We start from the raw sequence: 24426 nt of genomic DNA on the forward strand, positions 1-24426 counted from the left end.
GAAACATGAAGATTTGGAAACTAGTGCATCTCAAATTTCATGCTTCAAACTCTGTGTCGTTCAGAATGTACAATTAACAAGCAATATGTCAGTCCTGTCTGCATTCAACTGTTTCAGGCTTTAATTTTCTCCACATAAAAGAGAACTCCATATAAAAGAAAATCAAGAACTGTAGCTGACATCTAGCACCTGCATATAAATGCTGTATGAACGCATGGGTATTTATTGCCTAATATTTCTTGCTCTACTGCACAAACATACAAGATGCATGCAAGCATGCATCATATCTGGACCCAAGAGTTAACTTTTTTTACAGCATGGTAATTTCAGCCTTTGTTATAGGTTGTAGAAGCATAAGTATGAACCATCTAATCAATATGGAAAGAATTGTGACAAGGCAAGAGAAAAATGTCTCAGCCAATAAGAAAATGTTAAGTCACATGCAATTTCACAAATATAATGAGATCCCACTGCTTAAATTTATGCACAGTGCACTCAAAACTAAAACATGACACCAAAGTATCAGATAAAACTGCATCTCTTTTTCATATTACTTAAGAACAAAACAATTAGAAGACAAATAAAACATAATTCTCCTCGTTTCAAACAACTACAACCTTGAACAAAATCTTCTTCCATTAATTATATTGACAGAAGAGATAAAACAGAAAAGACTATAAATTGACCTCAATGCTTATATCATTTAACCTAAGAGCAGTTAGTTATTTTGAAATAAAGATAAAATGGACAGTGTCTCTGGTCAGACAAGAATCATGCTGATTATATAGTCATATTCAACACAAAAACGTATATAAAATGCAAACAATATCCATATGGTAAACTGCAAGAATTGTAATTTAGTTTCATCCTTCAAAATAAGGATGCCTTATTTCTTCCTCACAATCTGGACAACATAATGATATGAAAATGTGTAATTTATTTTAAACTTGATATAAGTTTTATTAATTCCATGTGCAAAAGAAAAAGAAAAGAAAAAGAAAAAGAAAGAAAAAAAACCAGCTTCAATTTCAGAGACTTTCTGGCTTTCTTACTACGCATTTCATCCAGAAAAATGGTTTTTATAACTGTTTTTCTTTTATATTCATGACACAACATGTCTAACACTGAAACTTTACTTTCACAGTCAAGTAAATTATATGTTAGAAATTAATAAGATCAGTTCTTCTGCCTGCCTAAAGCAACATTCCTCTGTGAATACACTTTATAAATCGCACATCAAAAATATTTTATTTTTATCTCCTGTATGAAAAATGACAAGGAGAGATGAGAAACTATAAGATGAAACAAATAAAATTTGAAACAGGAAACACCATTTCCTAAACTCTTACGATTTAACTTTGTAAATCTTTATTTTATTTTTTTAAAAAGATGCTTCATAATATATAGGCATACATTCAAGGGACCTCTTTATCCAGGCTTCCATAGCAACTTTGGGAACTGCTCTCAGTTATCTTTAGAGATCTGAACATGAATAGCCACTCCATTTTGCATTTTCCTCAGCAAAATACTTATCTTTTAAGAATTATTATAAAAACTGTTCTGCTTTTTTTTTAATCAAAACATCTTACCTAAAGGATTTCCAAAAAAACTACTCTGAACTTGACACCAAGCAATAAACAAGACGAGTGGTTATTTTTCCTGGTTATTCTACCTCTTGACCATTTGACATAAGTGAAAAAACAACACCTGCAGAGCTGGTATTGTTCCTGGCCATTATTTGGGCCAAGGCAGGGAGTAAAGAATCATGATTCCCAAAAACTCCTCCACCACATGATTCCTAACCTCACTTTGGCCTGTGCAAGGAAATCTGCAGGACTTCTGCCACTGCATTTGGTAGAGCCCCCCCCCACTTTTCACAGAACAGCATATGTACAGTTTTCAATGGTTTTCTACCACTACCACAGAATGCTATAAAGAACAGATGTAGTAAATTTAGGATTGTAACCTAAAGCTTATAAACACTATGAAGCCAAGTGCACAGTTAAGTTCTCAAGAACTTTGTTTCATAATTATTAAAGCAGAACAGTGCTATTTTTTTTCTATAGGATGAAGTGATCTTGAAAAGCAATCATGACCGATATAATCAATCGGTTAAAAAAAAAAGTAGCAAAAATAACTGAAAGATCACAAGATTCAGATTTTAAAACTATAATGCCACAAGTAAAACGAAACACAAGATGATTTAGAGACAGTTTCAATATAGCAAGCTTTTCTCTGTCACTTTTTGAGGAAGTTCTCCAGCTTCTCTATTTGCCAACATTGTTGGATACAAAATGACACTGAAAGATTAATCCCCATCTATCAGTTTCAGTTTCCCCTTCACCTGGATGAAACTGTCTATCTAGACCCGTTCCAGTCCGGTTTCCGGCCCGGTTACAGCACTGAGACGGCTTTGGTCGCGTTGGTGGATGATCTCTGGAGGGCCAGAGATAGGGGTTGTTCCTCTGCCCTGGTCCTATTAGACCTCTCAGCGGCTTTTGATACCATAGACCATGGTATCCTGCTGCGCCGGTTGGAGGGAGTGGGAGTGGGAGGCACCGTTTATTGGTGGTTCTCCTCCTATCTCTCCGATCGGTCGCAGACGGTGTTGACAGGGGGGCAGAGGTTGGCCCCGAGGAGCCTCACTTGTGGGGTGCCTCAGGGGTCGATTCTCTTGCCCCTTCTGTTCAACATCTATATGAAGCCGTTGGGTGAGATCATCAGTGGCTTCGGTGTGAGGTACCAGCTGTACGCTGATGACACCCAGCTGTACTTTTCCACACCGGGCCACCCCATTGAAGCTATCGAAGTGCTGTCCTGGTGTTTGGAAGCCGTACGGGTCTGGATGGGGAGAAACAGGCTCAAGCTCAATCCCTCCAAGACAGAGTGGCTGTGGATGCCGGCATCCCGGTACAGTCAGCTGAGTCCACGGCTGACTGTTGGGGGCGAGTCATTGGCCCCGATGGAGAGGATGCGCAACTTGGGCGTCCTCCTGGATGAACGGCTGTCTTTTGAAGATCATTTGACGGCCGTCTCCAGGAGAGCTTTTTACCAGGTTTGCCTGGTTCACCAGTTGCGCCCCTTTCTAGACCGGGATGCCCTATGCACGGTCACTCACGCCCTCGTGACGTCTCGTCTGGATTACTGCAATGCTCTCTACATGGGGCTCCCCTTGAGGGGCATCCGGAGGCTTCAGTTAGTTCAGAATGCGGCTGCGCGGGTGATAGAGGGAGCCCCTCGTGGCTCCCATGTGACACCTCTCCTGCGCAGACTGCACTGGCTGCCTGTGGCCTTCCGGGTGCGCTTCAAGGTTCTGGTAACCACCTTTAAAGCGCTCCATGGCATAGGGCCGGGTTACTTACGGGACCACCTGCTGCGACCGAATACCTCCCACCGACCCGTGCGCTCTCACAGAGAGGGACTCCTCAGGGTGCTGTCAGCTAGGCAGTGCCGTCTGGCGACACCCAGGGGAAGGGCCTTCTCTGTGGGGGCTCCCACCCTCTGGAACGAACTCCCCCCAGGACTTCGTCAACTTCCGGACCTCCGAACCTTCCGCCGCGAGCTTAAAACACATCTATTTACTTGTGCAGGACTGGAGTAGATTTTAAATTTTATATTGGTTTATATTGGTTTTAATGGGTTTTATTATTTATATGGTTTTTTAAAATAATTGGGCTATGTAGAATAAGCTTTTTAATTGTTATTTTATTCTGTATTTATATGTATTTTATTTGCCTGTGAACCGCCCTGAGTCCCTAGGGAGATAGGGCGGTATATAAATATGATAAATAAATAAATAAATAAATAAATAAATAAATAAATAAATAAATAAATAAATAAATAAATAAATAAATAAATCTTCCAAATACAAGTTGTATAGCAACCACTTACAAATATCTATCTATTTTATTTAGTTAATTTATAAGACTACCCATCTCACAGAAATGACTGTCAGTGGTGTGCCAAAATATTAAAAACAATTAAAAACAATAGCCCATGACACCCAAGGTAAATGATATTTCCTAGTCCTAAAATCCCAGCTTAAAACAAAGCTTGCCAGGCCTTCAGAGTGTTATGAAAGGCTAATAAGAGTCAGGGCAGGATTAACCATTGGTCTTCTCTATTTTTACTATTAAGGTCTATGATGTTTGAATATTAGTTTGTACAAATAATATATAATTTATATTATGATATAAAAGTTAGTTTACAGTTAAATGATACAGACTTTCAGTCTATGCTACACTGAACAAAAGACATTGTCGGCTTTCTCAATTATTCAGTATACAGCAGCACTGTGTTACTCAGTCTCTTGTAAAACCAACTTGAGTATCTGCCATTGCTCTTTCCATGTATGATTGTAATCTGCACTCAATGATCTTAAGCATTACAAGTAGTCCTCAACTTACAACAGTTCTTTTAGTGATCATTCAAAGTTACCACAGCACTGAAAAATGTGACTTATGACCGTTTTTTCCACAGTTACGACTTTTGAAGCATTTCCATGGTCCTGTGATCAAAATTCAGATGCTTGGCAACTGGTTGATATTTATGACCGTTGCTGTGTCCCAGGGTCATGTGATCCCCTTTTGCGACCTTCTGACAATCAAAGTCAAAGGGGAAGCAAGATTCACTTAACAAGCAGGTTACTAACTTATCAACTTCCATGATTCACTTAATAACTGTCGCAAGAAAAGTTGTAAAATGGGGCAAAACTCACTTAGCAAATGTCTGAGTGAACAACAGAAATTTTGGGCTCAATTGTGATCGTAAGTCGAGGACTACCTGTATTTTGCAAGCATGTGATATCAAAATACTTGTGCAATAGTTTGCATATTCTGTTAAGCCTCCTTTCTTTGGCATTAGTAAATAAACTGATCACTTTCAAGCCACTGTTTGTCAGATTTGCTGGTTAGAACCTTGACTGATTTTTCTTCTGTTGCTTCCCTTTACTCCATAGATATTCCATCAATTCATGTAGCTTTCCAACTTGCTAATAACCATCATAGTCTACTTTTAAGTTCTAGTACTAAGAATGCTTATAAGGAAATATTTTGGACAATAAGATAGTTTGGATGTTGCCGTTTCCACCATGCAGCGTTTCACTATACTCCTTCCATCTTTTGTTTTTGAATCAGTTACAATGTGTTCAATCAATAACCATATTAAAAGAGTATCCTCAAAGTCTCATTGATAATGTTTGTTCATTGACTGCATTCAACCCAATATTACTATTTTCCTCTTGACCATGGGAGCAACACTATCTATTGTTTATCTCCTAAATAGTCAACAGTATGAATTTCTAAAAGTGTCTAATGCCAGTACAGTTCAATGTGCTGATACTGAAGATATATCAATACTGTATGTAGTTGATTTATTTCATCTTTCGCTCTTCTGAGCTTTCCCGTGCTCATGCTTCCTACACTCTATGTTCCTGCTGTGATTCTATCTTTGCAGCTTGGATTTTCATTTCCAGCATGGCAATATTAGCAGCTATATGCCAAAGATATTTAATCTAGTCATGTCGTAAATGCCACTGATACTGTGGGAAGATCCTCAACTCTTCCTCAGTAGCATATTGAATGCTATTCAACCAAAGGATCCCCTTATCGGACACTACGTCATTGATCACTTTATCTTGTCTACCCATGTGGATTTTGCTGCTTTCTCCCACACACTATAAAATGATGTCTTTAGCCTTGTCATTCAAATGTTCATCTGCTTCCAGGTTAGTTATATATCACTGCTGCCTGATACAGACACCTGCTTGCTTTAGCTGGGTAGCTGAGATTACCTCCATATCTTGGCTGAATCTTTATTTTTTTTTATTATTTTTATTTGCATTTATATCCTGCCCTTCTCCGAAGACTCAGGGCGGCTTACACTATGTCAAGCAATAGTCTTCATCCATTTGTATATTATATACAAAGTCAACTTATTGCCCCCAACAATCTGGGTCCTCATTTTACCTACCCTATAAAGGATGGAAGGCTGAGTCAACCTTGGGCCTGGTGGGGCTTGAACCTGCAGTAATTGCAGGCAGCTGCTGTTAATAACAGACTGTCTTACCAGTCTGAGCCACCAGAGGCTCAGAATCTGTGGGGAGTATTTACTCTTAATATACTGGCTTTCTTCGTTCTTTCTTCCAGGAATATCTTCATCAAAATAAAGCAACGTTGTAGGTCTTGGGAATGAAATATCATTTCCTTCCCCATATATATGTATCTTTAAACATATTCTTTTCACTTGTGAAAATCCCACTCAATAACCAAGTTGAGTTTCTTCTGAAAAGAGCTCAACAAATTTAGTACTTCTGGAATTACCTGCACCGTGGAGCTAATTTCTGATGCAAAACCTCCAGTAACAGGGGCTTCATGAGTGATGAGCAATCGTCCAGTCTTTGCCACTGACTAAAAAAAAAGAGGGGGGAAAAGGAAGACTTTTAAGATTTATTTATAAAGACACTTTTTTTAACTAAAAAGTGGCATAATACAGGTAATCCTTGAGTTATGACAGTTCACTTAACGACTGTTCAAAGTTATGACATAACACCCAAGTGCTTACAATGCAATCCTGAAGTTACAAATGCTGCAGCACCAAGGCAGTCATTCATACATGGGAACAACCGCAGAGGCATTGCAATATTTGCCCTGTTTATTCCCCGCCACCGGCTGGGCCTCCACAGGCACTGGGCCCGTGGGGACTCACTTACCTTGTAACAATCTAGCAACCTGTCTGTTCCTTTGCTACTTCGGTGCATTCACGGGGAATAGAAGCCTAAAGTAGTGTGAGATCATGCAAGATCAGTAGCACAAGACCTCACACTGCTGATCTCACACTACAGTTTTTAGACCTCTTTTCTCTACAAACCAAGGCCTGAATGAGATCCACGGCAAAAGGCTTTGCAAATGGAGAAGCCTTCCCTCGGTTTGCAAAGCCTTTTGCCATGGATTTGGTACCGTACTGTAGAAGAAGCTTCGAGTCTTGGCACAAAAAGTATTTGCAAGCCAACGGGAGGCGATTTCGCTGCCCCAAAGTCTCATCGGCTTGCAAACGCTTTTCACACTGAGACTGCAAACAGGTAAAGAAACCGCAGCAGAGGAGCTAGAGAGGAGACAGCTTGCTAAATCATCACAAGGTAAGTGACCCGATGAGGCAGGATGTGGGGGAGCAATTGTGGGGATCCCAGAGAAGGGAGCATAAAGTATCTCAGTGGGCCGGGGAGGCCTTGGGTGGTCTGAAGCAGGTGGCCTGTTCCATCGCTAGCCCCCCCCCGGCCTTCCCCTCCCCCCCGAGATACCTCATGTGCACTTAACGACCTGCGCATTTGATTAGCGAATGTATGGGCAAAAGCAAGGAATGATCACATTCGTTTCATGTGATTCACACCAATGAATCCTCAGGTTACAAAAGTAATTGGTAGGCGCCATTACATTTGTAACTCGAGGATTACCTGTATTTGCCTCTTAAAGGCACAAATAAGTTATTTTGAAATCCTGGCAATCCAAGTTGATGACGGAAACTATAGAAAGCATCTGGGTTGGGAACAAATTGTTTAACAAGCTATGAAACAAGTTATAGCCACTCTATTAATATATTGAGATAAATAACATTTAATAATTGTTCAACTTTTCAAAAGCAATGTGTGCAACATTTTGAATTCTGTTATACTGTTTATATTTTGAAAATACTAATACAAACAAGTTTCTAATGCCAAATAAAAGATAAGAAAAATTAGAATATTAATATATACCAAATACTTTTAGACTATGAAAACTCATGCTTACATTATATACTACTTATATACAGAACTTGATCAACACAATTTGCCCAATGCTAATATTTATTTTCACATCAAATATTATTTTTAAAGTGCTCTAAAGCTCTTAAAACTAAAGCCCAAAGGTTCTATATTATTTACTTTTTTAAAAAAAGCATTTTTCCATGGCATCTTACAACAAACTAAACCCACATAAAACATTGAAACAGTGCGAATATACAGTATAAGACAATAAAACAATGAAAATAACAACCAAAATGAATATTTCTAGGCAGCAGTGTGTTAAAAAACAACACGATTTAAATGCTTATGGCCTGGGGGAGGAGTTTTTGTCAGTAAAGGGCATTTCAGAGGCTGGCAAATGCTACAGGAAAAGTCCATTCTCTGATAGCTGCTTGCCTCATCTCAGCATAGGTAAATCCCCCCGAAAAGGTGAAGATTATGTTAGATTGCAGAGAAGAACACACTGTCAAATATTATAGTAGTCCTAAACAGTGAAGGGCTTTATAAATTAATACAACCACCCTAATAAAATCCACAAATGAAATGGAAGCCAATGAAGATTGTACAAGAATAGAGTAATATATTTACAATGCCCAGTTTCTAGTTAAGTAATTCATAAGAAGCAGAATCTAAAATTGGCCATGTTTGAACATAAGTCTCAATGTTTTGTTTTAACAAAAAAAGCAACAAAAACACCCAAACGAGTTTCACTGGCTTTTTATAATGGAACAGATTTCCTTATCAGATGTTCAGCAACATATAGATGATTCTACTGCTTAAGATTAAGCTAAGCAAATTAATTCTAGTTACTCATTATTGCATTAAGCAATTTTGTGTGTGCAAGAACTAAAGTGACACCTTATATCTTTCATTTTAGAAGAGTTCACATATTCTGAAATAGTTACAGTTACAACTTTTTCTTCAAATTCATTTGAACATATCAAATTCCTCCCTAACCCATACATATGGCTAGAAATGGCATATCTGGAAGACCGAGCATCTCATTTCAATTGATTACAAAATAATAAAGTGTATATTGCAAAGGTAAAGACTCCCTCAAGTCAAATTCAACTCCTGTTGAGTGCATATACAACACATTAATCTTATCCTCAAGTTGGAGCACTGACAAGTTCAAAGCTCTGACTGGCAATAAACTGGCTGGACCAGAAGATAAAAGAATTAGTCTTCTGTTTTATGTTTTGTTTGGTAACCTAGTCAGCCAAGCAACTGGTAATTTTCCTCCTGATGGAAGGAATGGATGGAAGTTAGAAGCTATATAGAGCTACCTTCTGGAAAGTTGGGAAATTTAAATGTATTGTTTCACAAAGCAAGATTCAGAATGTGCTAACTACAGATTTTGCTTTTACTAATTTTGCCTTACTCAATATGACTTAACAGATTTAAACTTATAATTGTCAGAGTGTGTAACTACCAAACTTACCGGCAGTTTATGAATGATAAAACATTTTTGTCCTCCAGTGGAAAAATACCTTTCTACGTCATTAAAAAACAGCATGGAAATTGTGTGTAAGTGGGGAGGGGAAACCTAACCTAGACTTCTTCGTAAGACTCAGTAGTTCCTCCATCATACTTTACCCTCATCACAGACTGGCATTTATACTCACACTGGTCTCTCAAATTATGTCTATTAAAAGAAACAAGTCTACATCTATAATTTGTTCAAGGGAGTGAAACAGTATAATTTATTCAATAAAAATGTAAAAATTGTCCCCAAACAAGCTATTAAAATAATTGCCTACAGCAATCTTATGCTGCAATTCTTAACACAGACACTTGAGATTAACTTCTAGTGAACTCTAGAGTTTATTTCTGAAATGCACAGATAACAGTGTTTTGTCAGACTTGAAAAGCACGCCCAAAAAAGTTAAATTTTATAGATATAGATATAGATATAGATATAGATATAGATAGATATAATTTAAATATAGCCAGGAATTAATGGGCAACCAGAACAGAGGTGCAAGTTAATTTCATTAATACTATTCCTTATTATCAAACCATCCAACAGAATAAGGAATCCCAGCACCCATACATCTGCAGTGATTACGATTCTTAGCAGTAATGTACATGGAAAGATATTATAAGGAAAAGATTTGCACTCATAACTCACGAATTGGAATGTAATCCAATTCTTCAAAGTTCTAGAAATTCTTAACCTAAAGAAATATGAAAGACAAATACAAGGTGCAGCCATTCTCTCTGCCCGCAACTTCATTTTAACACTATCTAGGATGAAGTAGAAAAAATTGTTAGCTGTCAATTCTGCAATAATATTATGGCTATTCTTTGAGTGAGGCCTCATATTCTTCAGCAATTGTTAAGGAAGGCTAATTATTAATATGGATAATCATTCCTTCTTCATATCCTTCTTACTACTGAACAGAACTAATTATTTGTATGCCATTCGGGGGGGGAAAATCCAGTGCTGTAAAAATTAACTTGGAAGCAGCAGGGTATTTGCTGTTAAAAAACATCTTTTCCTAAGGTTTAAGAATTAAGGAGTAGAGCATATTATTTCATCTTTACACAGCCTAAATTATTTCACAGTAAATAATGATTGTATATATTTATAAAATTGTTAATCTTATTTGTTATGCTTTACAACAGAATGATTTTCAGTGTTGTATTTTGATAACCTAACATTTATTATGAGCAGTTGACTAGAAAAGAGGTTTACATGAAAAATAAAACAAGGCTTACTGGTACGATTCCAATATCCAAGGCCTATTCTCTGACACACTCTTCTTAAATATTGAAACATTCCTATTCTGTTTTTGTTTTCCCTATAAAACTTTGAGGGCTTCACTTAACCCGCTTCTTTCTCCACCATGTTACCATTCCTCGTTTAAATGCTTTTGCTATAGGTCAAAAAAAGATAGGAACTACTATTCTCTTTATATTTTAGGTACAATTGTCGTCCTCACAATTTCCATTCTCTTTTACATTATTCTTAATTATAGTAATTCCTACCGCTCCCTTTTCAAATTCCTTTCTGTAAATGTAAAATTTTACTGTGGTTAAACACTCTTCTCTTTAATTGCTCCTTTCTTCTTTTTCTTTTTTTCCAGTCTTTATTGATACTGGATAGTTATTTTGTTTTTCTTCCTGCAGAGAAATTCAATTTTATTAAAAGTGTCTCTCACGTTCTAATGTCTTCCATTCACTTAATTTTCCTTTTGATTATCCAACTCAATCCTCTCCTCCCATTTTTTGTTGGCAACCTCTGTGAGAACCAAACTCTCACTTAACTTTTTTTTTAATTGTTTTATTATTTTAACCCAAGCACTGCAAATCTAACTTAAATACTACACATGCATTTTGCCTATCAACATAATGAACTATAAACCAATATAATAGTACTAGTTCATCTGATTTATGTACTTCACTTTCTTGAAGAATCAGTTCTTTCACAATGGATAATGACCCCGAGACATGTTATTCAAGTATATGCAAAACTAGAAAGATATGGGTAATAACTTAATTCCTTGTTATTACCGGTTCTGTGGGCGTGGCTTCGGGGGTAATGTGACTGGGTGGGCATGGCCAACTTTTTTTTTTTTTTACTTTTAAAAGCATTTTTTCAGCCGAAGAAGCTTTAAAAAAAAAACTTTTAAAGGGTTCTGGCAATCAGGCAACTCAGCTGGGATCGTCAGAACTCTTTTAAAGCATTTTTTTTTACAGCTTATAGAAAAAATGCTTTGAAAGGCTTCTGACAATCCCAGGTGAGCCACGTGATCATCAGAAGCTTTTTTTTTTAACTTTTAAAAGCATTTTTTCGGCCGAAGGAAAAAATGCTTTTAAAAGTAAAAAAAAGCCTCCGATGATCACGTGGCTCAGCTGGGCATGCGGGGAGAGAGGCGGGACCAGGAATTTTTGCACCAGTTCTCTGAACCACCCACCGCCATCGCTACTGGATCGGGCAATCCGGTCCAAACTGGGAGCATTTCACCCCTGAACTTATCTAAAAAAAAGAGCCGCATCATCTAGAACAGCAGCCCCCAACCTTTTGGACACCTGGGTCTGGCTCCCTGGAGAGAGGTTTTTCCGCAGACTGGAGGGGGTGTGGTTTCTCATGCAGCCTGCATGCCACTGATGGGGCTTCGTTTGTTTGCGCAACTCAGTTTCTGGCATGCCATGGACCAGTGCTGGTCCACAGACTGGGGGTTGGGGACCTCTAATCTAGGACAATGATATGTGACTGCAAATATCTGGGGAACCAATAGGAAGAAGCAAAGAAGTCCGTTTTGTGACACTTTTGCCTGGATTTTTCCAGCCCAGAAAAATGGTAGCCCCATGATGGTGGTGGTGGTGGTGGTGAAGGTAGTGATGAATTTGTGATTTGCAGTTGCAAAGCAACTATATTGGGCAAATGTAGGATGTATTTTCGGATCATAATCACAGAAACTTTGCGTCTGATCAGAACAGACTCTACTGAAGAGTGAATTTCAAAATCTCAAATGTCAACAAGATATCCAAGATTGATGTTCACCAATCCCTCAAAATGCAGGCTGATGAAAAAATGTATTTCGTGATAGAGAGCCAATTCTGCTGTGCCACTTCCTTTGTGGAACATGATTCCCTGGAGATGAGATGGACCTTGAGCTTGTTGGTTTATTGTAAGGCTCTGAAGACAAGGCATTGGGATTCAGGAGTGTAATGGAGTCGGTACAGTGGTTGTACTGATTGTTTTGAAGAATGGGCTTATCTTAGCTGTTTTATAGATTTTATTATGTTTTTAATATGCTTTTATATTTTTTCCTCATTTTTAAATTGTATTGTTCTTTTTGTTGATTTCATTTTTGTTTCAATTTTTGGTAAACTGTCCAGAAATCTATATGTGAGATGTATGGCTATATAAATTTAGGTAATATATAAACTGATGCACACCTAAACTGTTTAAGAACAGTACCTTTGCTTTGAGAATAAAAAAGGTATTGATATATGAAATTATAAATGAAAAATAATAGAAACTATAGTACATAATCCTATATTTCTCTATTAATTAATTTACATCTCATTTTTTCAGTCTGAGTACTAGAGGTTTCCAAAGGAAAGAAAAACAAAAATTTGATTTTGCATTGCTAGAAGAGAGAATTCAATTAAGCAATTAATCTTGCATTAATCTTGGGCCTCTGGTGGCTCAACAGACTAATGCAATCTGTTATTAACACAGCTGCTTGTAATTACTGCAAGTTCAAGTCTCACCAGGCCCAAGGTTGACTCAGCCTTCCATCCTTTATAAGGTAGGTAAAATGAGGATCCAGATTGCTTGGGGCAATAAAAGTTGACTTTGTATATAATATACAAATGGATGAGACTATTGCTTAACACAATGTAAGCCGCCCTGAGTCTTCGGAGAAGGGCGGGATATAAATTCAAATTTTTTAAAAAAATTACCCATTGATTTTTTGGATAATTAATCAAAAAAGTGTTAAGAGAGTTTACAACAAACACATGGAAAATTGCCGCATTACTTTTAGCTACACAGATTCTTCTCCCTTTCTATAGTTTTGTATATGTCTAGTTTTAGGGAAAGACCACAACTCTTTCCACAAAAAAACCCCAATATGAATATTGGTAGAAAAAAATGCACAATAATTATCTTACCTTCTCATATATAACTTGTTACAATACTTATCTTATTTATACTGTATGTATATTTAACAAAAGGGACGCAGTGGCTTAGTAGCTAAGATGCTGAGCTTGTAAATCGAAAGGTCCCTGGTGCCTTGTAATGGGGTGAGCTCCCATTACTTGTCCCAGCTTCTGCCAACCTAGCAGTTTGAAAGCACATAAAAAATGCAAGTAGAAAAATAAGGACCACCTTTGGTGGGAAGGTAAAGCGTTCTGTGTGCCTTTGGCGTTGAGTCATGCCGGCCACATGACCACGGAGATGTCGTCAGAGGAGCACTGACTCTTCGGCTTTGAAACAGAGATGAGCACCGCCCCCTAGAGTTGGGAACGACTAGCACATATGTGCGAGGGGAACCTTTACCTTATGTTTAGCAAATACTACACTTTAAAATCATTAATATCTCTCAAAAATTGAAATTTGCTCTGTAAAATAAAACAAGTAACAAAAACACAAATACATTTACAATTCAAAAATATTAAAGCAGAATAAATTTGCAAAAATATTACATTTGTACTGATTTGTAGAAAGTTATTCATGCCCTGAACTATAAGAGTTAAAATAATATCTCAACACTATATTCTGCAATACGTTTTCCAATTCCCACAAATCAACATAGACTCAGCAAAGCTTAAATTGTGTTTAGCTTACTTATGTCCATGAATTCTCTTATAAAAAAGAATAACTTGTGCCAATGGAATCACAAGCTGAAATGGAGAATGGGACACAAGAAAATGTTGGTTTCACTGCCATCATTTACAAGGAAAAAAAGTCTCAAATGTAAATGTCATTCCATGTCAAAAATAAAAAAAAAGCAAAGAACCTCTTCCTACCCTCAATCATACATTTTTAAAGGGTTTTAGGAAGCTTCCATCATCTAGAGTTTCTGGAATACAGCAAACTTAAGCACGTGACTAAATTGTGGCAGGCACATGCCAATTTTTGTTCACCATAATTCAACATTTGACTGACTGTTACATGTATCTCTATCAAAAAAAAACAACAAAAAAATGACTTCTATAGAAAAATCTGGAAGAAAATGACAACTTGAGATGAAGGCAGATTTGCTTTTATAGAACTAAATTATAGAATTACCCAGTGTTTTCCCTTTTCATTCTTCAGAGAAACCTAGAATTAAGAATATAATTATAACTAAAAAACGGGCTAAGAATTTCAACTAATATGCTCTGAGTAATCTTGAGCTATGAGTTAGGAAGCCTTTTGATGTCAGAGATGCTCCACCTTTTGACTCCAGACAATGTGACACTTCCCCATGCAGAAGTGGTTTATAACTTGAGGAATCCTCTGGGCTCACAGGACCAACTTGAAGAGCAGGTGGCAATTGTGACTTGGGAAAATCTTCACCTTCTGCTCCAGCTAGAGCCTTTCCTATCTGCTTATAGTCACAAACAATTTAATCAGTTCTTGCTAGGATTAGTACCACAAAGCTCTTACCTAGTCTAAAATGCAATGACTCATCAAGTGATGAAGTTCTAATAGAAGAATAGACTAGACTAGACTAGACTAGACTAGACTAGACTAGACTAGACTAGACTAGACTAGAATAGAATAGAATAGAATTCTTTATTGACCAAGTGTGATTGGACACACAAGGAACTTCTCTTGGTGCATACACTCTTGGTGTACATAAAAGAAAAGATACATTCGTCAAGAATCAAAAGGTACAACACTTAATGATAGTCACTGGGAGCAAATAAGCAATCAAATCATATTAGGAAACAGTCAATATAAATTGTAAGGATACCAGAACATAGGGACAAGCCCTCTCAACCACTTTCTTCCTTTTGGAAAGTTCTCGCTAATATCATGTTTGATCCCATTCTAAGCCAAAATATGAAATCCGGACTTTTCATTAGTGCATTCTGTGAGCTCATCCAGTCTTGTTTATGAGCCATGGATGTAGATTAGCATTATATACAGGTAGTCCTCAGGTACAAGGGCAGCCTGGATCCAGATTGTTGTCACTAAACATTGTAGTTGTAAAGCAAGGTATTGCATGGCTTAGCAAAGGGAATCCAGGCACTCCCAGTTGTCATTCTAACTCCAGGACACATGGGTCATTAAGTGGGAAGGAAAGGGAATCCCAGGTAAGGCACCCCCCTCTCCCCTGTTGCAACAGGAAGGTGGGGGAGGCCCCGCACAGGCTATGTGCAAATTAGGGGTGGGGGTGATGCAGTTTTAGCACAAGTTCAGGAAGACTGGGGAAAAGAGAGTGTGGCCTGCATGTGTTCATGTGTGGAAATGCAGGGGAGCCTGGAAAAGAGGGGATGGTATGCGTGTGTGTGAGTGCAGGGAGGTCAAGCATGAAGGTGCTGGTGGGTCCATATATTTGTGCAAGTGGAGGAAGGCCCAAGGAAGAAGGATGCTGGTGGGTGGGTGTGCGTGAAAGACAGCAGAGAAGGTCGGCAACAGCAATCATGTGACTGCAGATGCTTGCTATGGGTCATAAGTGTGGGCTGGTTGCCAAGTATACGAATTTTGGTCATGTCGCTGCGGGGGTACTGCAATGGCTAGAACTTTGAGAACCAGTTGTCCATCCCTTTGTTCCATGCCATCATAACTTCAAACAGTTGCTGAACAAATTCAAGGATTTGCCTCTTGAGTTTGGAATTGGATTCCACATTTACTTAAACATAGTTAAGGAAATCATGGTTAGCATTTCAACTGGATCCAGCTCCTGATTTATCTCTATTGAAAAAGAAAGCACATTTCTAAATCAACAGTACTGAGTTATTTCATCTGACAAGGACATGTCTGTTGTAAGTGCTGTTATGGTACAGAATACAAGAACAAAAAAAGCTTAAATTCACTGAAATAAAACGCAATAGATGGTAAAATGCATTCTGGTTGTTTTTTTTAATATAACTGTTCAAATTAATACTCAGTACACACAGATAGCTTATCTGTTTGAGAAGTATACTCATGATCTACAAGTAGCCTATTCATCATTATCTTGAGATTTGATAATATATTACTAACATCAAATTACTGCAAAAACAGTTCAAATTATGAAACAGATTAAATACTCAAATTATTTTGGGGGGGAAAATAGAATCAGCTTTTAGAAAATAATAGTCAGTAAAACATTTAAAACTCAGATTTAATTGATCTAACAGAGACCTCTAGTGGTAGGAACATGAATATACTATTTGTAATTTTAGAAAAAAACAACACTGTAACGAATGTCTATGGAGATTCTCAGTCATCCAGGTCATGGTTCTCCTAAAGATGTTTTTTTCAAGAGGCAACTGGACTTTCTGGTTTTTCTTTGAAGATGTTTCGCTTCTCACCCAAGAAGCTTCCCCCCATTCCCAAAGGCACAGTGTACATTCTTTCATATTTGGGACTGAAAGAAATCCAACATCTCTATAGATAACTGTTCACAGGCCAGAAATAGCATTAGCAACTCTTGGGGTGGGGGTGGGTGGGGGGTAATTAGAGGCTCAAAATCCCTCTTCAAAATCCACATTCAATATTTTTCCTAAGCATTTGGTTTCCTTAGACCATAGATTTCCATATACAAATGTTTGTTCAACATATTTTGTTATCAATCTTATATATTACTATAATCAGATCATTATAAAGAAGTTTGATTAAATGGATATGTGGACATGATATGTACACTTACCTTGCACACAGTCTCTGCATCCCAAGGCAAAATCGTCTTCAAATCAATTATTTCACAGGAGACTCCTAATTTTTCTTGTGCCATAACTGCTACCTCTTTTATAACATGAACCTAAACATTAGGAGAAAGCATGCAATAAACTTTAAATCTCATAAACAAGATTTTGAATCTCAACAAGATTTAAGTCTCACTAACATTCTAGTTCTAATCCTATCTATCTGGGTCTTATTTAATTTCCATCACTTTGGTTAGAAGAATATTCTAGAATATTTACATACATGCATAATGGAGGACCGAACAAAACATAAATATCTGATGAAGTGATCGCTTCAGATAGCAACTATCCAGATGAACATGGCAATAAAGTGATAATGGTAAAATAAGTATTAGAAAGTAATAGCAGGAACTAGTAAAAAGTATTTGGGGGATTTATTTTCCTCAAATCCTAACAAATCTTACTCACCTGAGTACCCCAAGCCACTAAAGTTACATCACTTCCATCTTGAAGCACTTCTGCTTGAGACAAAGGGATGGAGTAAGGCTCCACAGGGACTTGTTCCACTGAATAGAAAGAAAGCAGTGAAGTTTATAATTTGAGTATCTAGAACAGAAATACGGAACTACAACTTCTGGCAGCCCCAATCAGCATGTATGTAGTTGAAGGATGCTGGCAAAACCTGAAGGGACAGCATGTTCTCCATCTCTGCTGCAAGGTATCTAAATTTAGAGCCTTAGGTGTAATAGAACTCACAAGGAAAGTTCCATTCTGAAGAATCAGAAATCCAGTGGCAATGTATGAAGAGAAAAATGAATTCAGTTGTGTCAATGTGCAATTTATTATCAGTTGAAGCTATGAGTGCAGAAAATAAAAAATAAATCCCAGAGATATAATTTAGGAATTTCCCTTGAATCAGAAAACTTCTTCTAGCCGAACAGCATATGATTTACTGAAAAATTTAAACCGCAATTAAAAGTTGGATGAAATCCAAGTTTTGGGGGGAAAGGAAGCAATAACTAAAACTCGCTACAAATTTAGCTGGCTGACAAGTGCCCTTATAAACCAAAAAAATATGTTTGTATTCACAATTATTCGGATCTATTGCAGTAAAAAACAAACAAAATTAAATATACAGATAATCCAACAAGATCCCATTTTCACAAGCATAATTGGCCATCTCTATGACTGTATTATAGTTCAGCCTGAATAAGGGTGTCACAATAACAACAAATTAAGCATATGCATGATATGTGATGTCCCGGTGCCTTGAAGCCGTTCGGGTCTGGATGGGGACAAACAGACTTCGATTCAACCCATCCAAGACGGAGTGACTGTGGATGCCGGCATCCCGGTACAGTCAGCTAGTTCCGTCGCTGACTGTGGGGGGCGAGTCACTGGCCCCCAGGGAGTTGGTTCGCAGCTTAGGCGTTCTCCTGGATGTACGGCTGTCGTTGGAAGAACACTTGACAGCCGTTGCCAGGGGAGCTTTTTATCAGGTTCGCCTGATCCGCCAACTGCGTCCCTTCCTGGACCGGGATTCGTTATGCACGGTCACTCATGCCCTCGTTACCTGGATTACTGCAATGCTCTCTACATGGGGCTCCCCTTGAAGAGCACCGGGAGACTTCAACTGGTACAGAATGCGGCTGCGCGGGGGATAGAGGGAGCGTCTCGGAGCTTCCATATAACACCTCTCCTACGCAAGCTGCACTGATTGCCGGTGGTCTTCCGCGTGCAATTCAAGGTGTTGGTGATCACCTTTAAAGCGCTCCATGGCATGGGACCAGGTTACTTACGGGACCGCCTACTGCCGCCAATAGCCTCCCATCGACCTGTGCGCTCCCACAGGGAGGGTCTCCTCGGGGTGCCGTCAGCTAAACAATGTCGGCTGGCGGCCCCCAGGGGAAGAGTGTTCTCTGTTGGGGCACCTACCCTATGGAACGAACTGCCTCTGGGGCTATGCCTTCTTCCCGACCTCCGGGCCTTTAAGCGCGAGCTCAAGACTTTTTTGTTTCAACGAGCAGGGTTGGCCTAAGAGTAATTTTTAATTGAGTGGTTTTATTTCTTGTTATTTTAATATTCGGCCTTTATGGCGTCAGATTTTTAAATTTCAAATATTGTGTTTTAATTTTTGTATATGTCTTTTTAACTTGGCTGTAAACCGCCCTGAGTCTTCGGAGAAGAGCGGTATAGAAATGTAAATAATAAATAAATAAATAAATAAATAAATAAATAAATAAATAAATATATACTAATATGACAATTTATGAATGGGGGTACAGATCTTACAGCAATGGCAGAAAGCTAGCAGTGATAGAGAAACTGTCTAACACAGTGCCCTATTTCTGATTATTTATCTGCTGAACATTTATGTACATGCAAGAGATGGACACAAAAATGTATCCACAAAAATGTATCCATAGAAACAATTGAGTGTTTTTAAAAGCCAGTACCGTCAACTGAATTATTTGCTTTCCCTCCGCTCAACCTCATTCTACTATAGAAGAACAACCAGTTGTTTCTTGGGGCTCACCTACTAAACTTTCTCAGTCAAAACATTTTACGGCAATCTCCTAATCTTTGGAGGTGTCTTTCAGGGATACAATGTTTGGATCAAATTTTCACTGAACCGCCATATTCTATTTACTATTCAGAAACCAAAACTAGTTTAGCTTAGGTTGAGAGTACAAAATTACTTGAGCTTCCACTCTTCAGAAATCGAGGAAATGGGAAATGAGATCAAGATCTTATATTTTATCTAGTACAATCTACAAAGATTGTGCTTATTCTTTGTATGTCGTAAGTTTACAAATTGAAGTCCCTGTACTCACAATCTACATCCTTCTTTCAAGTCAATCTTTGGCTTGGAGGGACATATCCAGTCAGACTTCAAGAAGTGAATTTCCCAAATCCCTTGATAGAATTCCCTGATGAGATTATGTCTTATTGCATAATTGCATTTTATGAAAGTGCACAAGAGTTGGCACTTAAAATTCTACTCCCTATACTTGTACAATTCATCCACAATTCATCCCTACTCATACTGAGTTCATGTAGTATAAGGTCACTATGAAGCATACGGATGTATATCCCAATATTCTAACAGTTCTGCTATCATGGTAAATCCGTAGCCAACCTATTTCTTCATTGTAAGCATTAAGAATGTAAATTGTAATTTACTCTTGACATAGTAAAGCTATAGGAGACAATCTAATAATCTTTGGGAAAGAGCCTATTCATATATTGAAGAAAATGTCCTTTTTAAAAAATATTATATTGGCAATATATTATAAAAAGCAACCATTGCAAGACCCTAGTTCTTACTATGAAAAGATGTTAGTAAATGCACTAGCTTGTTTGCTGGTTTTAGAATGTTTAGAAAAAGTCAAATTTTTCTAACCTTCATATAAATTACCTTAAGTGTTTTCAATTGTTTTATGCTTACTATTTTTCTTAAACTTGCTTTGCATATTTTGTGTATCTTCTATTTTGACTAACATTCTCACCATTTGGAAACATTATAAAGGCTTGCATTTATAATTGTCATTTATACGAATTTTAATTCTATTAAACCTTAATTGTAGTAGGAAAACATGTGTAGATCTTGTGACAGGATATTTTGAACACTGATTGAAAAACTGGTTGTTTTTAATCTTACTTGCCATGTCACTATAACAACCACTGATGCAAATCATTTATTTCTATACTATTTATGTCATAAAAGGTGGAATTAAATGAAGCTGAAAAGGTCATAAGAACAAATTCGCTGCAAGAAATTTAAACCTGATAATGTCAAGATGACTCATTTTTTCCTCTAAGTACCACTATTTGCTTTTGAATCACTGAACAATTCATTTGAAAACCCTCTATTATTTAAAGTTTAATTTCTGAAAAACAACTGTCATGTTTGAGTAGAACAGTTTCTCAATACCCCAAATTTGTGCTAAAATCATAAGAATGTCCTTATAATGTAAGTTACCTGTCTTACATAAATCAGTACTGTTCAACAATAAAATCCCACAGCTATTTAAGGAGGTCAGAAATATATGCACCTTGCCATAATTTCTATATCTCACAAGCTAGGGAAAGAATTTTGGTTGAATGCAGATTCAGCTTAACTCAATGAAACCGACTATAAATTATCAGTTATGACTACATGATCTCTTATAACTTTGGGGGGATTCAGTTTTATTTTTTTCTTTCCTTTGACAGAAGTTAGGGATATGTAGAATATTCAAAAAATGAATCTTTCCATGCACAGAATAGCTAGTTTTCGGTAGCCAATAATCAAACCAAAATTGGAGTAGAATGGTTTGTTCATGCATTGAACAAAACTATTTTCATTTTGGTAGGAATGGTATGGGGAAAAAGAAGACAAGGAAAAAACAACAAAATAATCAGAAGTTGAGGGATACACAGGAGAAAGGGATGTTGCTTAGAAGGCTGGGGATTTGGTTGGCTATGTTGCATTGGACACTGAAGGAAGGCAGGGGACAGTTCATATCTGAATTGAGATTCCATGCTTGTTTGTAGCCCATAGTACAACGATGACTTTATAATACTAGAAAATGCACTGCAATGTTTGACCAATACTAAATATAGTGAGAAGAACTCTTCAATCAACAGTATGGTCGATTATTAGATATGGTTAGTAATTCTGCCCTGAGCAATTTATGATTGAACTAGATGATATACTGTCTGTTCAACTCATACATCCTATGTTTCTACCATCATGTGAATAAATAAGATGTAGGTTATTTTTTTTTTACCTTTAATACAATAAGAAAAATTTACCTGCTGCTCTGTACATTATTTTAGGTTCAAAGAATATGCAAGGGTTTTTATCTTCTATACATGACAATAATAGTCCCTTTGCTTCAATAGGTCCTCTTGGAACCACAATCTTCAAGAAAATGAATACATAAACAAATTAGAGAGTATCTTGATTAGGAAAAATATCAAAAGTAAAAAATAAACGTTGTTCCAAGGGATAATTTCCTATTTCAAATTATCCCATTAAGACAGTAAGAAGATGCTAAATGAATGGCAAGGACAAATAATTTTATCTGGTTAAATAAATGACCAAGCATTAAAGAGTTTTTAAACTGAATAAGAAAAAGGGAGATTGGTGGCACCAAATTATATTATCAGGGTAGTTGTTCAACCTGGATCACAGACTCAGTTAGCACTATACACATGGATTATATCTATGGAAGGTATGTGCATATCTATCTATCTATCTATCTATCTATCTATCTATCTATCTATCTATCTATCATATCAATCAGCTCCCATTAAAATATGATTCAGAGACCAAACATGTCAATTTCTGTATGATTAAATAGATGCAGAATTTATGCAGGGTAACTGACATGCAAAAATGGGAATATCAATGAAAATGAGTGAATAATATACTTAGAGAAAATGGGTACAAAATGTTCTATTGTTCCAATGATGATTACTAAAATAGATAACAAATATTGAAATAAAATATCAAAATGTAAAAATCAAGATGGAATCATCGTATCTAGTGGCAAAGTCAAAAAACTCAGTTGCACTGGAAAATAAACTACTATCAGATGCAACAAGTTTTAAATGTTGGTTTTCCTTTTCCATCGGTCATTTTTTCATTATTAGCAAACATTATATATTTACAAAATACACTCTGATTTTATATATGAAAAGTGGTATCAGAATACTTTATACCTTACAGGAAATCACTACTCTTTCATTAGAGGAATGGCAGCTGAAACTATGGGAACACTAATCAATATGAAAAATAACTTCATATAGGGAAAAAAAACCAAGTCTGATGGTAATTTCAATTTAACCCGGAAATCATTTATGAATAATTCTGTACATAGCTTGCTACCACATGCAAAATTTGAATTTTCTTAAAATAAGATGTTTAATCTCTTTAACCAGGGTCATTCACTACTTAGCTATTCTTTAACATGATTTTAAAAAGAGCTTTGAAGGTATTAAACTGACACAAAATTATATTTGTTGTAATCCAAGTTGATAAGTAAGCATAAAACCGAGATTGTTTTCCTTCCAAGGGGATTATTTTATAAATACATGTGTTTAATTTTACCTTGTGGTGTATTATTCTGCAAATTTTCATGTGTGATATTTGTATTCCATAATTTTCTTGTATCTTTTTTAATATAAAAAACTTTTTATATGTAACCTTTTATATTTAAAAAGAATTATTAGAATGCTTTAAAAGACTATCTAATAAATGATCATACCTTCAATCCTGGACAGTGAGCAAAAAAGGATTCTGGGGACTGAGAGTGGTACAATGCACCATGGCCCACACATCCCCAAGGCGCTCTTATTGTAAGGCTTCCACAGTTAAAGAGATCTCCAGAACGGTATCGATATTTTGCTGCCTCATTAACAATCTGAAAAAATATAGAGATATATTTAACATTACATATGGTTATCAAGACATATTTATGCAGTTAAAGCACATTCATGTTCTACTAGAACTGTAGTGGTGCTGCCAGGGTTCCAAGTAACATTCTCAACGAAAGAAGACTCCGAGGCTTGAAGTTCCTCAAAGTTCCATTTTATTAGAGATGTCATATTGGCACATCTGGGAAAACACAAATCTGAAAGCCTCCAGGTTTTCCCCACCCAAAAGAAAGTCCAAGTCCCTACCCAGCACCCACATGTCCATCACATGGTCCAATCAAGACACCATCCCAACTGGAGATGCCTCCCAGTTCCAGCCCTCCAGGTGCAGGGCAAGATGTCCTTGGCTCTGAGAAAGGAATGTTATTATGACTATGTATCACCCATGCTCCATACAATCACCCCTCCCAGTTTCCCACAGTAGTAAATGTGGCAGGCCTGAAGGCCCAATGCAAAAGATTGCTTCCAGGCCTGACAGGCGCATTGGTTATAATGCAGTACTTCAGGCTACTTCTGCTGACTTCGGCTGTTCGAGTCTCACCGGCTCCAAGTTGACTCAGCCTTCCATCCTTCCGAGATCGGTAAAATGAGGACCCGGATTGTTGAGGGCAATAGGCTGATACTGTAAACTGCTTAGAGAAGGCTGTAAAGCACTGTGAAGCAGTATATAAGTCTAAGTGCTATTGCTATTATAGATTATGCAAAAACAAGAGGCAAATTTTAAAATTATGGATATTATCAACAGAAGCGTAAAGAAACTAATATGAGGCAAGAGCAGTATGTGCACAGCTTGGAGTTATACAAAATAAAAGGAAATCAAAATAATAATACGCAAATTAGAACCTTACGTGGAAAAAAGATGCCAGATGTACAAACTAGCTGTAAAAAAGGAACACAAGCCATGATTTCTGGTGCAATCTGGATAA

The 24426-nt window shown here is 37.2% G+C and overlaps 1 protein-coding gene across 1 annotated transcript in view; it reads right to left on the reverse strand.

The window, feature by feature from the left end:
* The window catches only part of BCKDHB (branched chain keto acid dehydrogenase E1 subunit beta), a 56381-nt gene that overhangs the window by 23489 nt on the left and 8466 nt on the right, over window positions 1–24426 (reverse strand). Inside the window, exons 5-9 of the mRNA XM_058175961.1 lie at window positions 23332–23487; window positions 21875–21983; window positions 17546–17643; window positions 17083–17193; window positions 6321–6407 (exon numbers count right to left, since the gene is read on the reverse strand). Coding sequence (XP_058031944.1) covers window positions 6321–6407; window positions 17083–17193; window positions 17546–17643; window positions 21875–21983; window positions 23332–23487 — 561 coding nt within the window. The remainder of the gene's footprint in view (window positions 1–6320; window positions 6408–17082; window positions 17194–17545; window positions 17644–21874; window positions 21984–23331; window positions 23488–24426) is intronic.

The sequence above is a fragment of the Ahaetulla prasina genome, chromosome 1, assembly GCF_028640845.1.
Source record: "Ahaetulla prasina isolate Xishuangbanna chromosome 1, ASM2864084v1, whole genome shotgun sequence".
Lineage (NCBI taxonomy): Eukaryota > Metazoa > Chordata > Lepidosauria > Squamata > Colubridae > Ahaetulla > Ahaetulla prasina.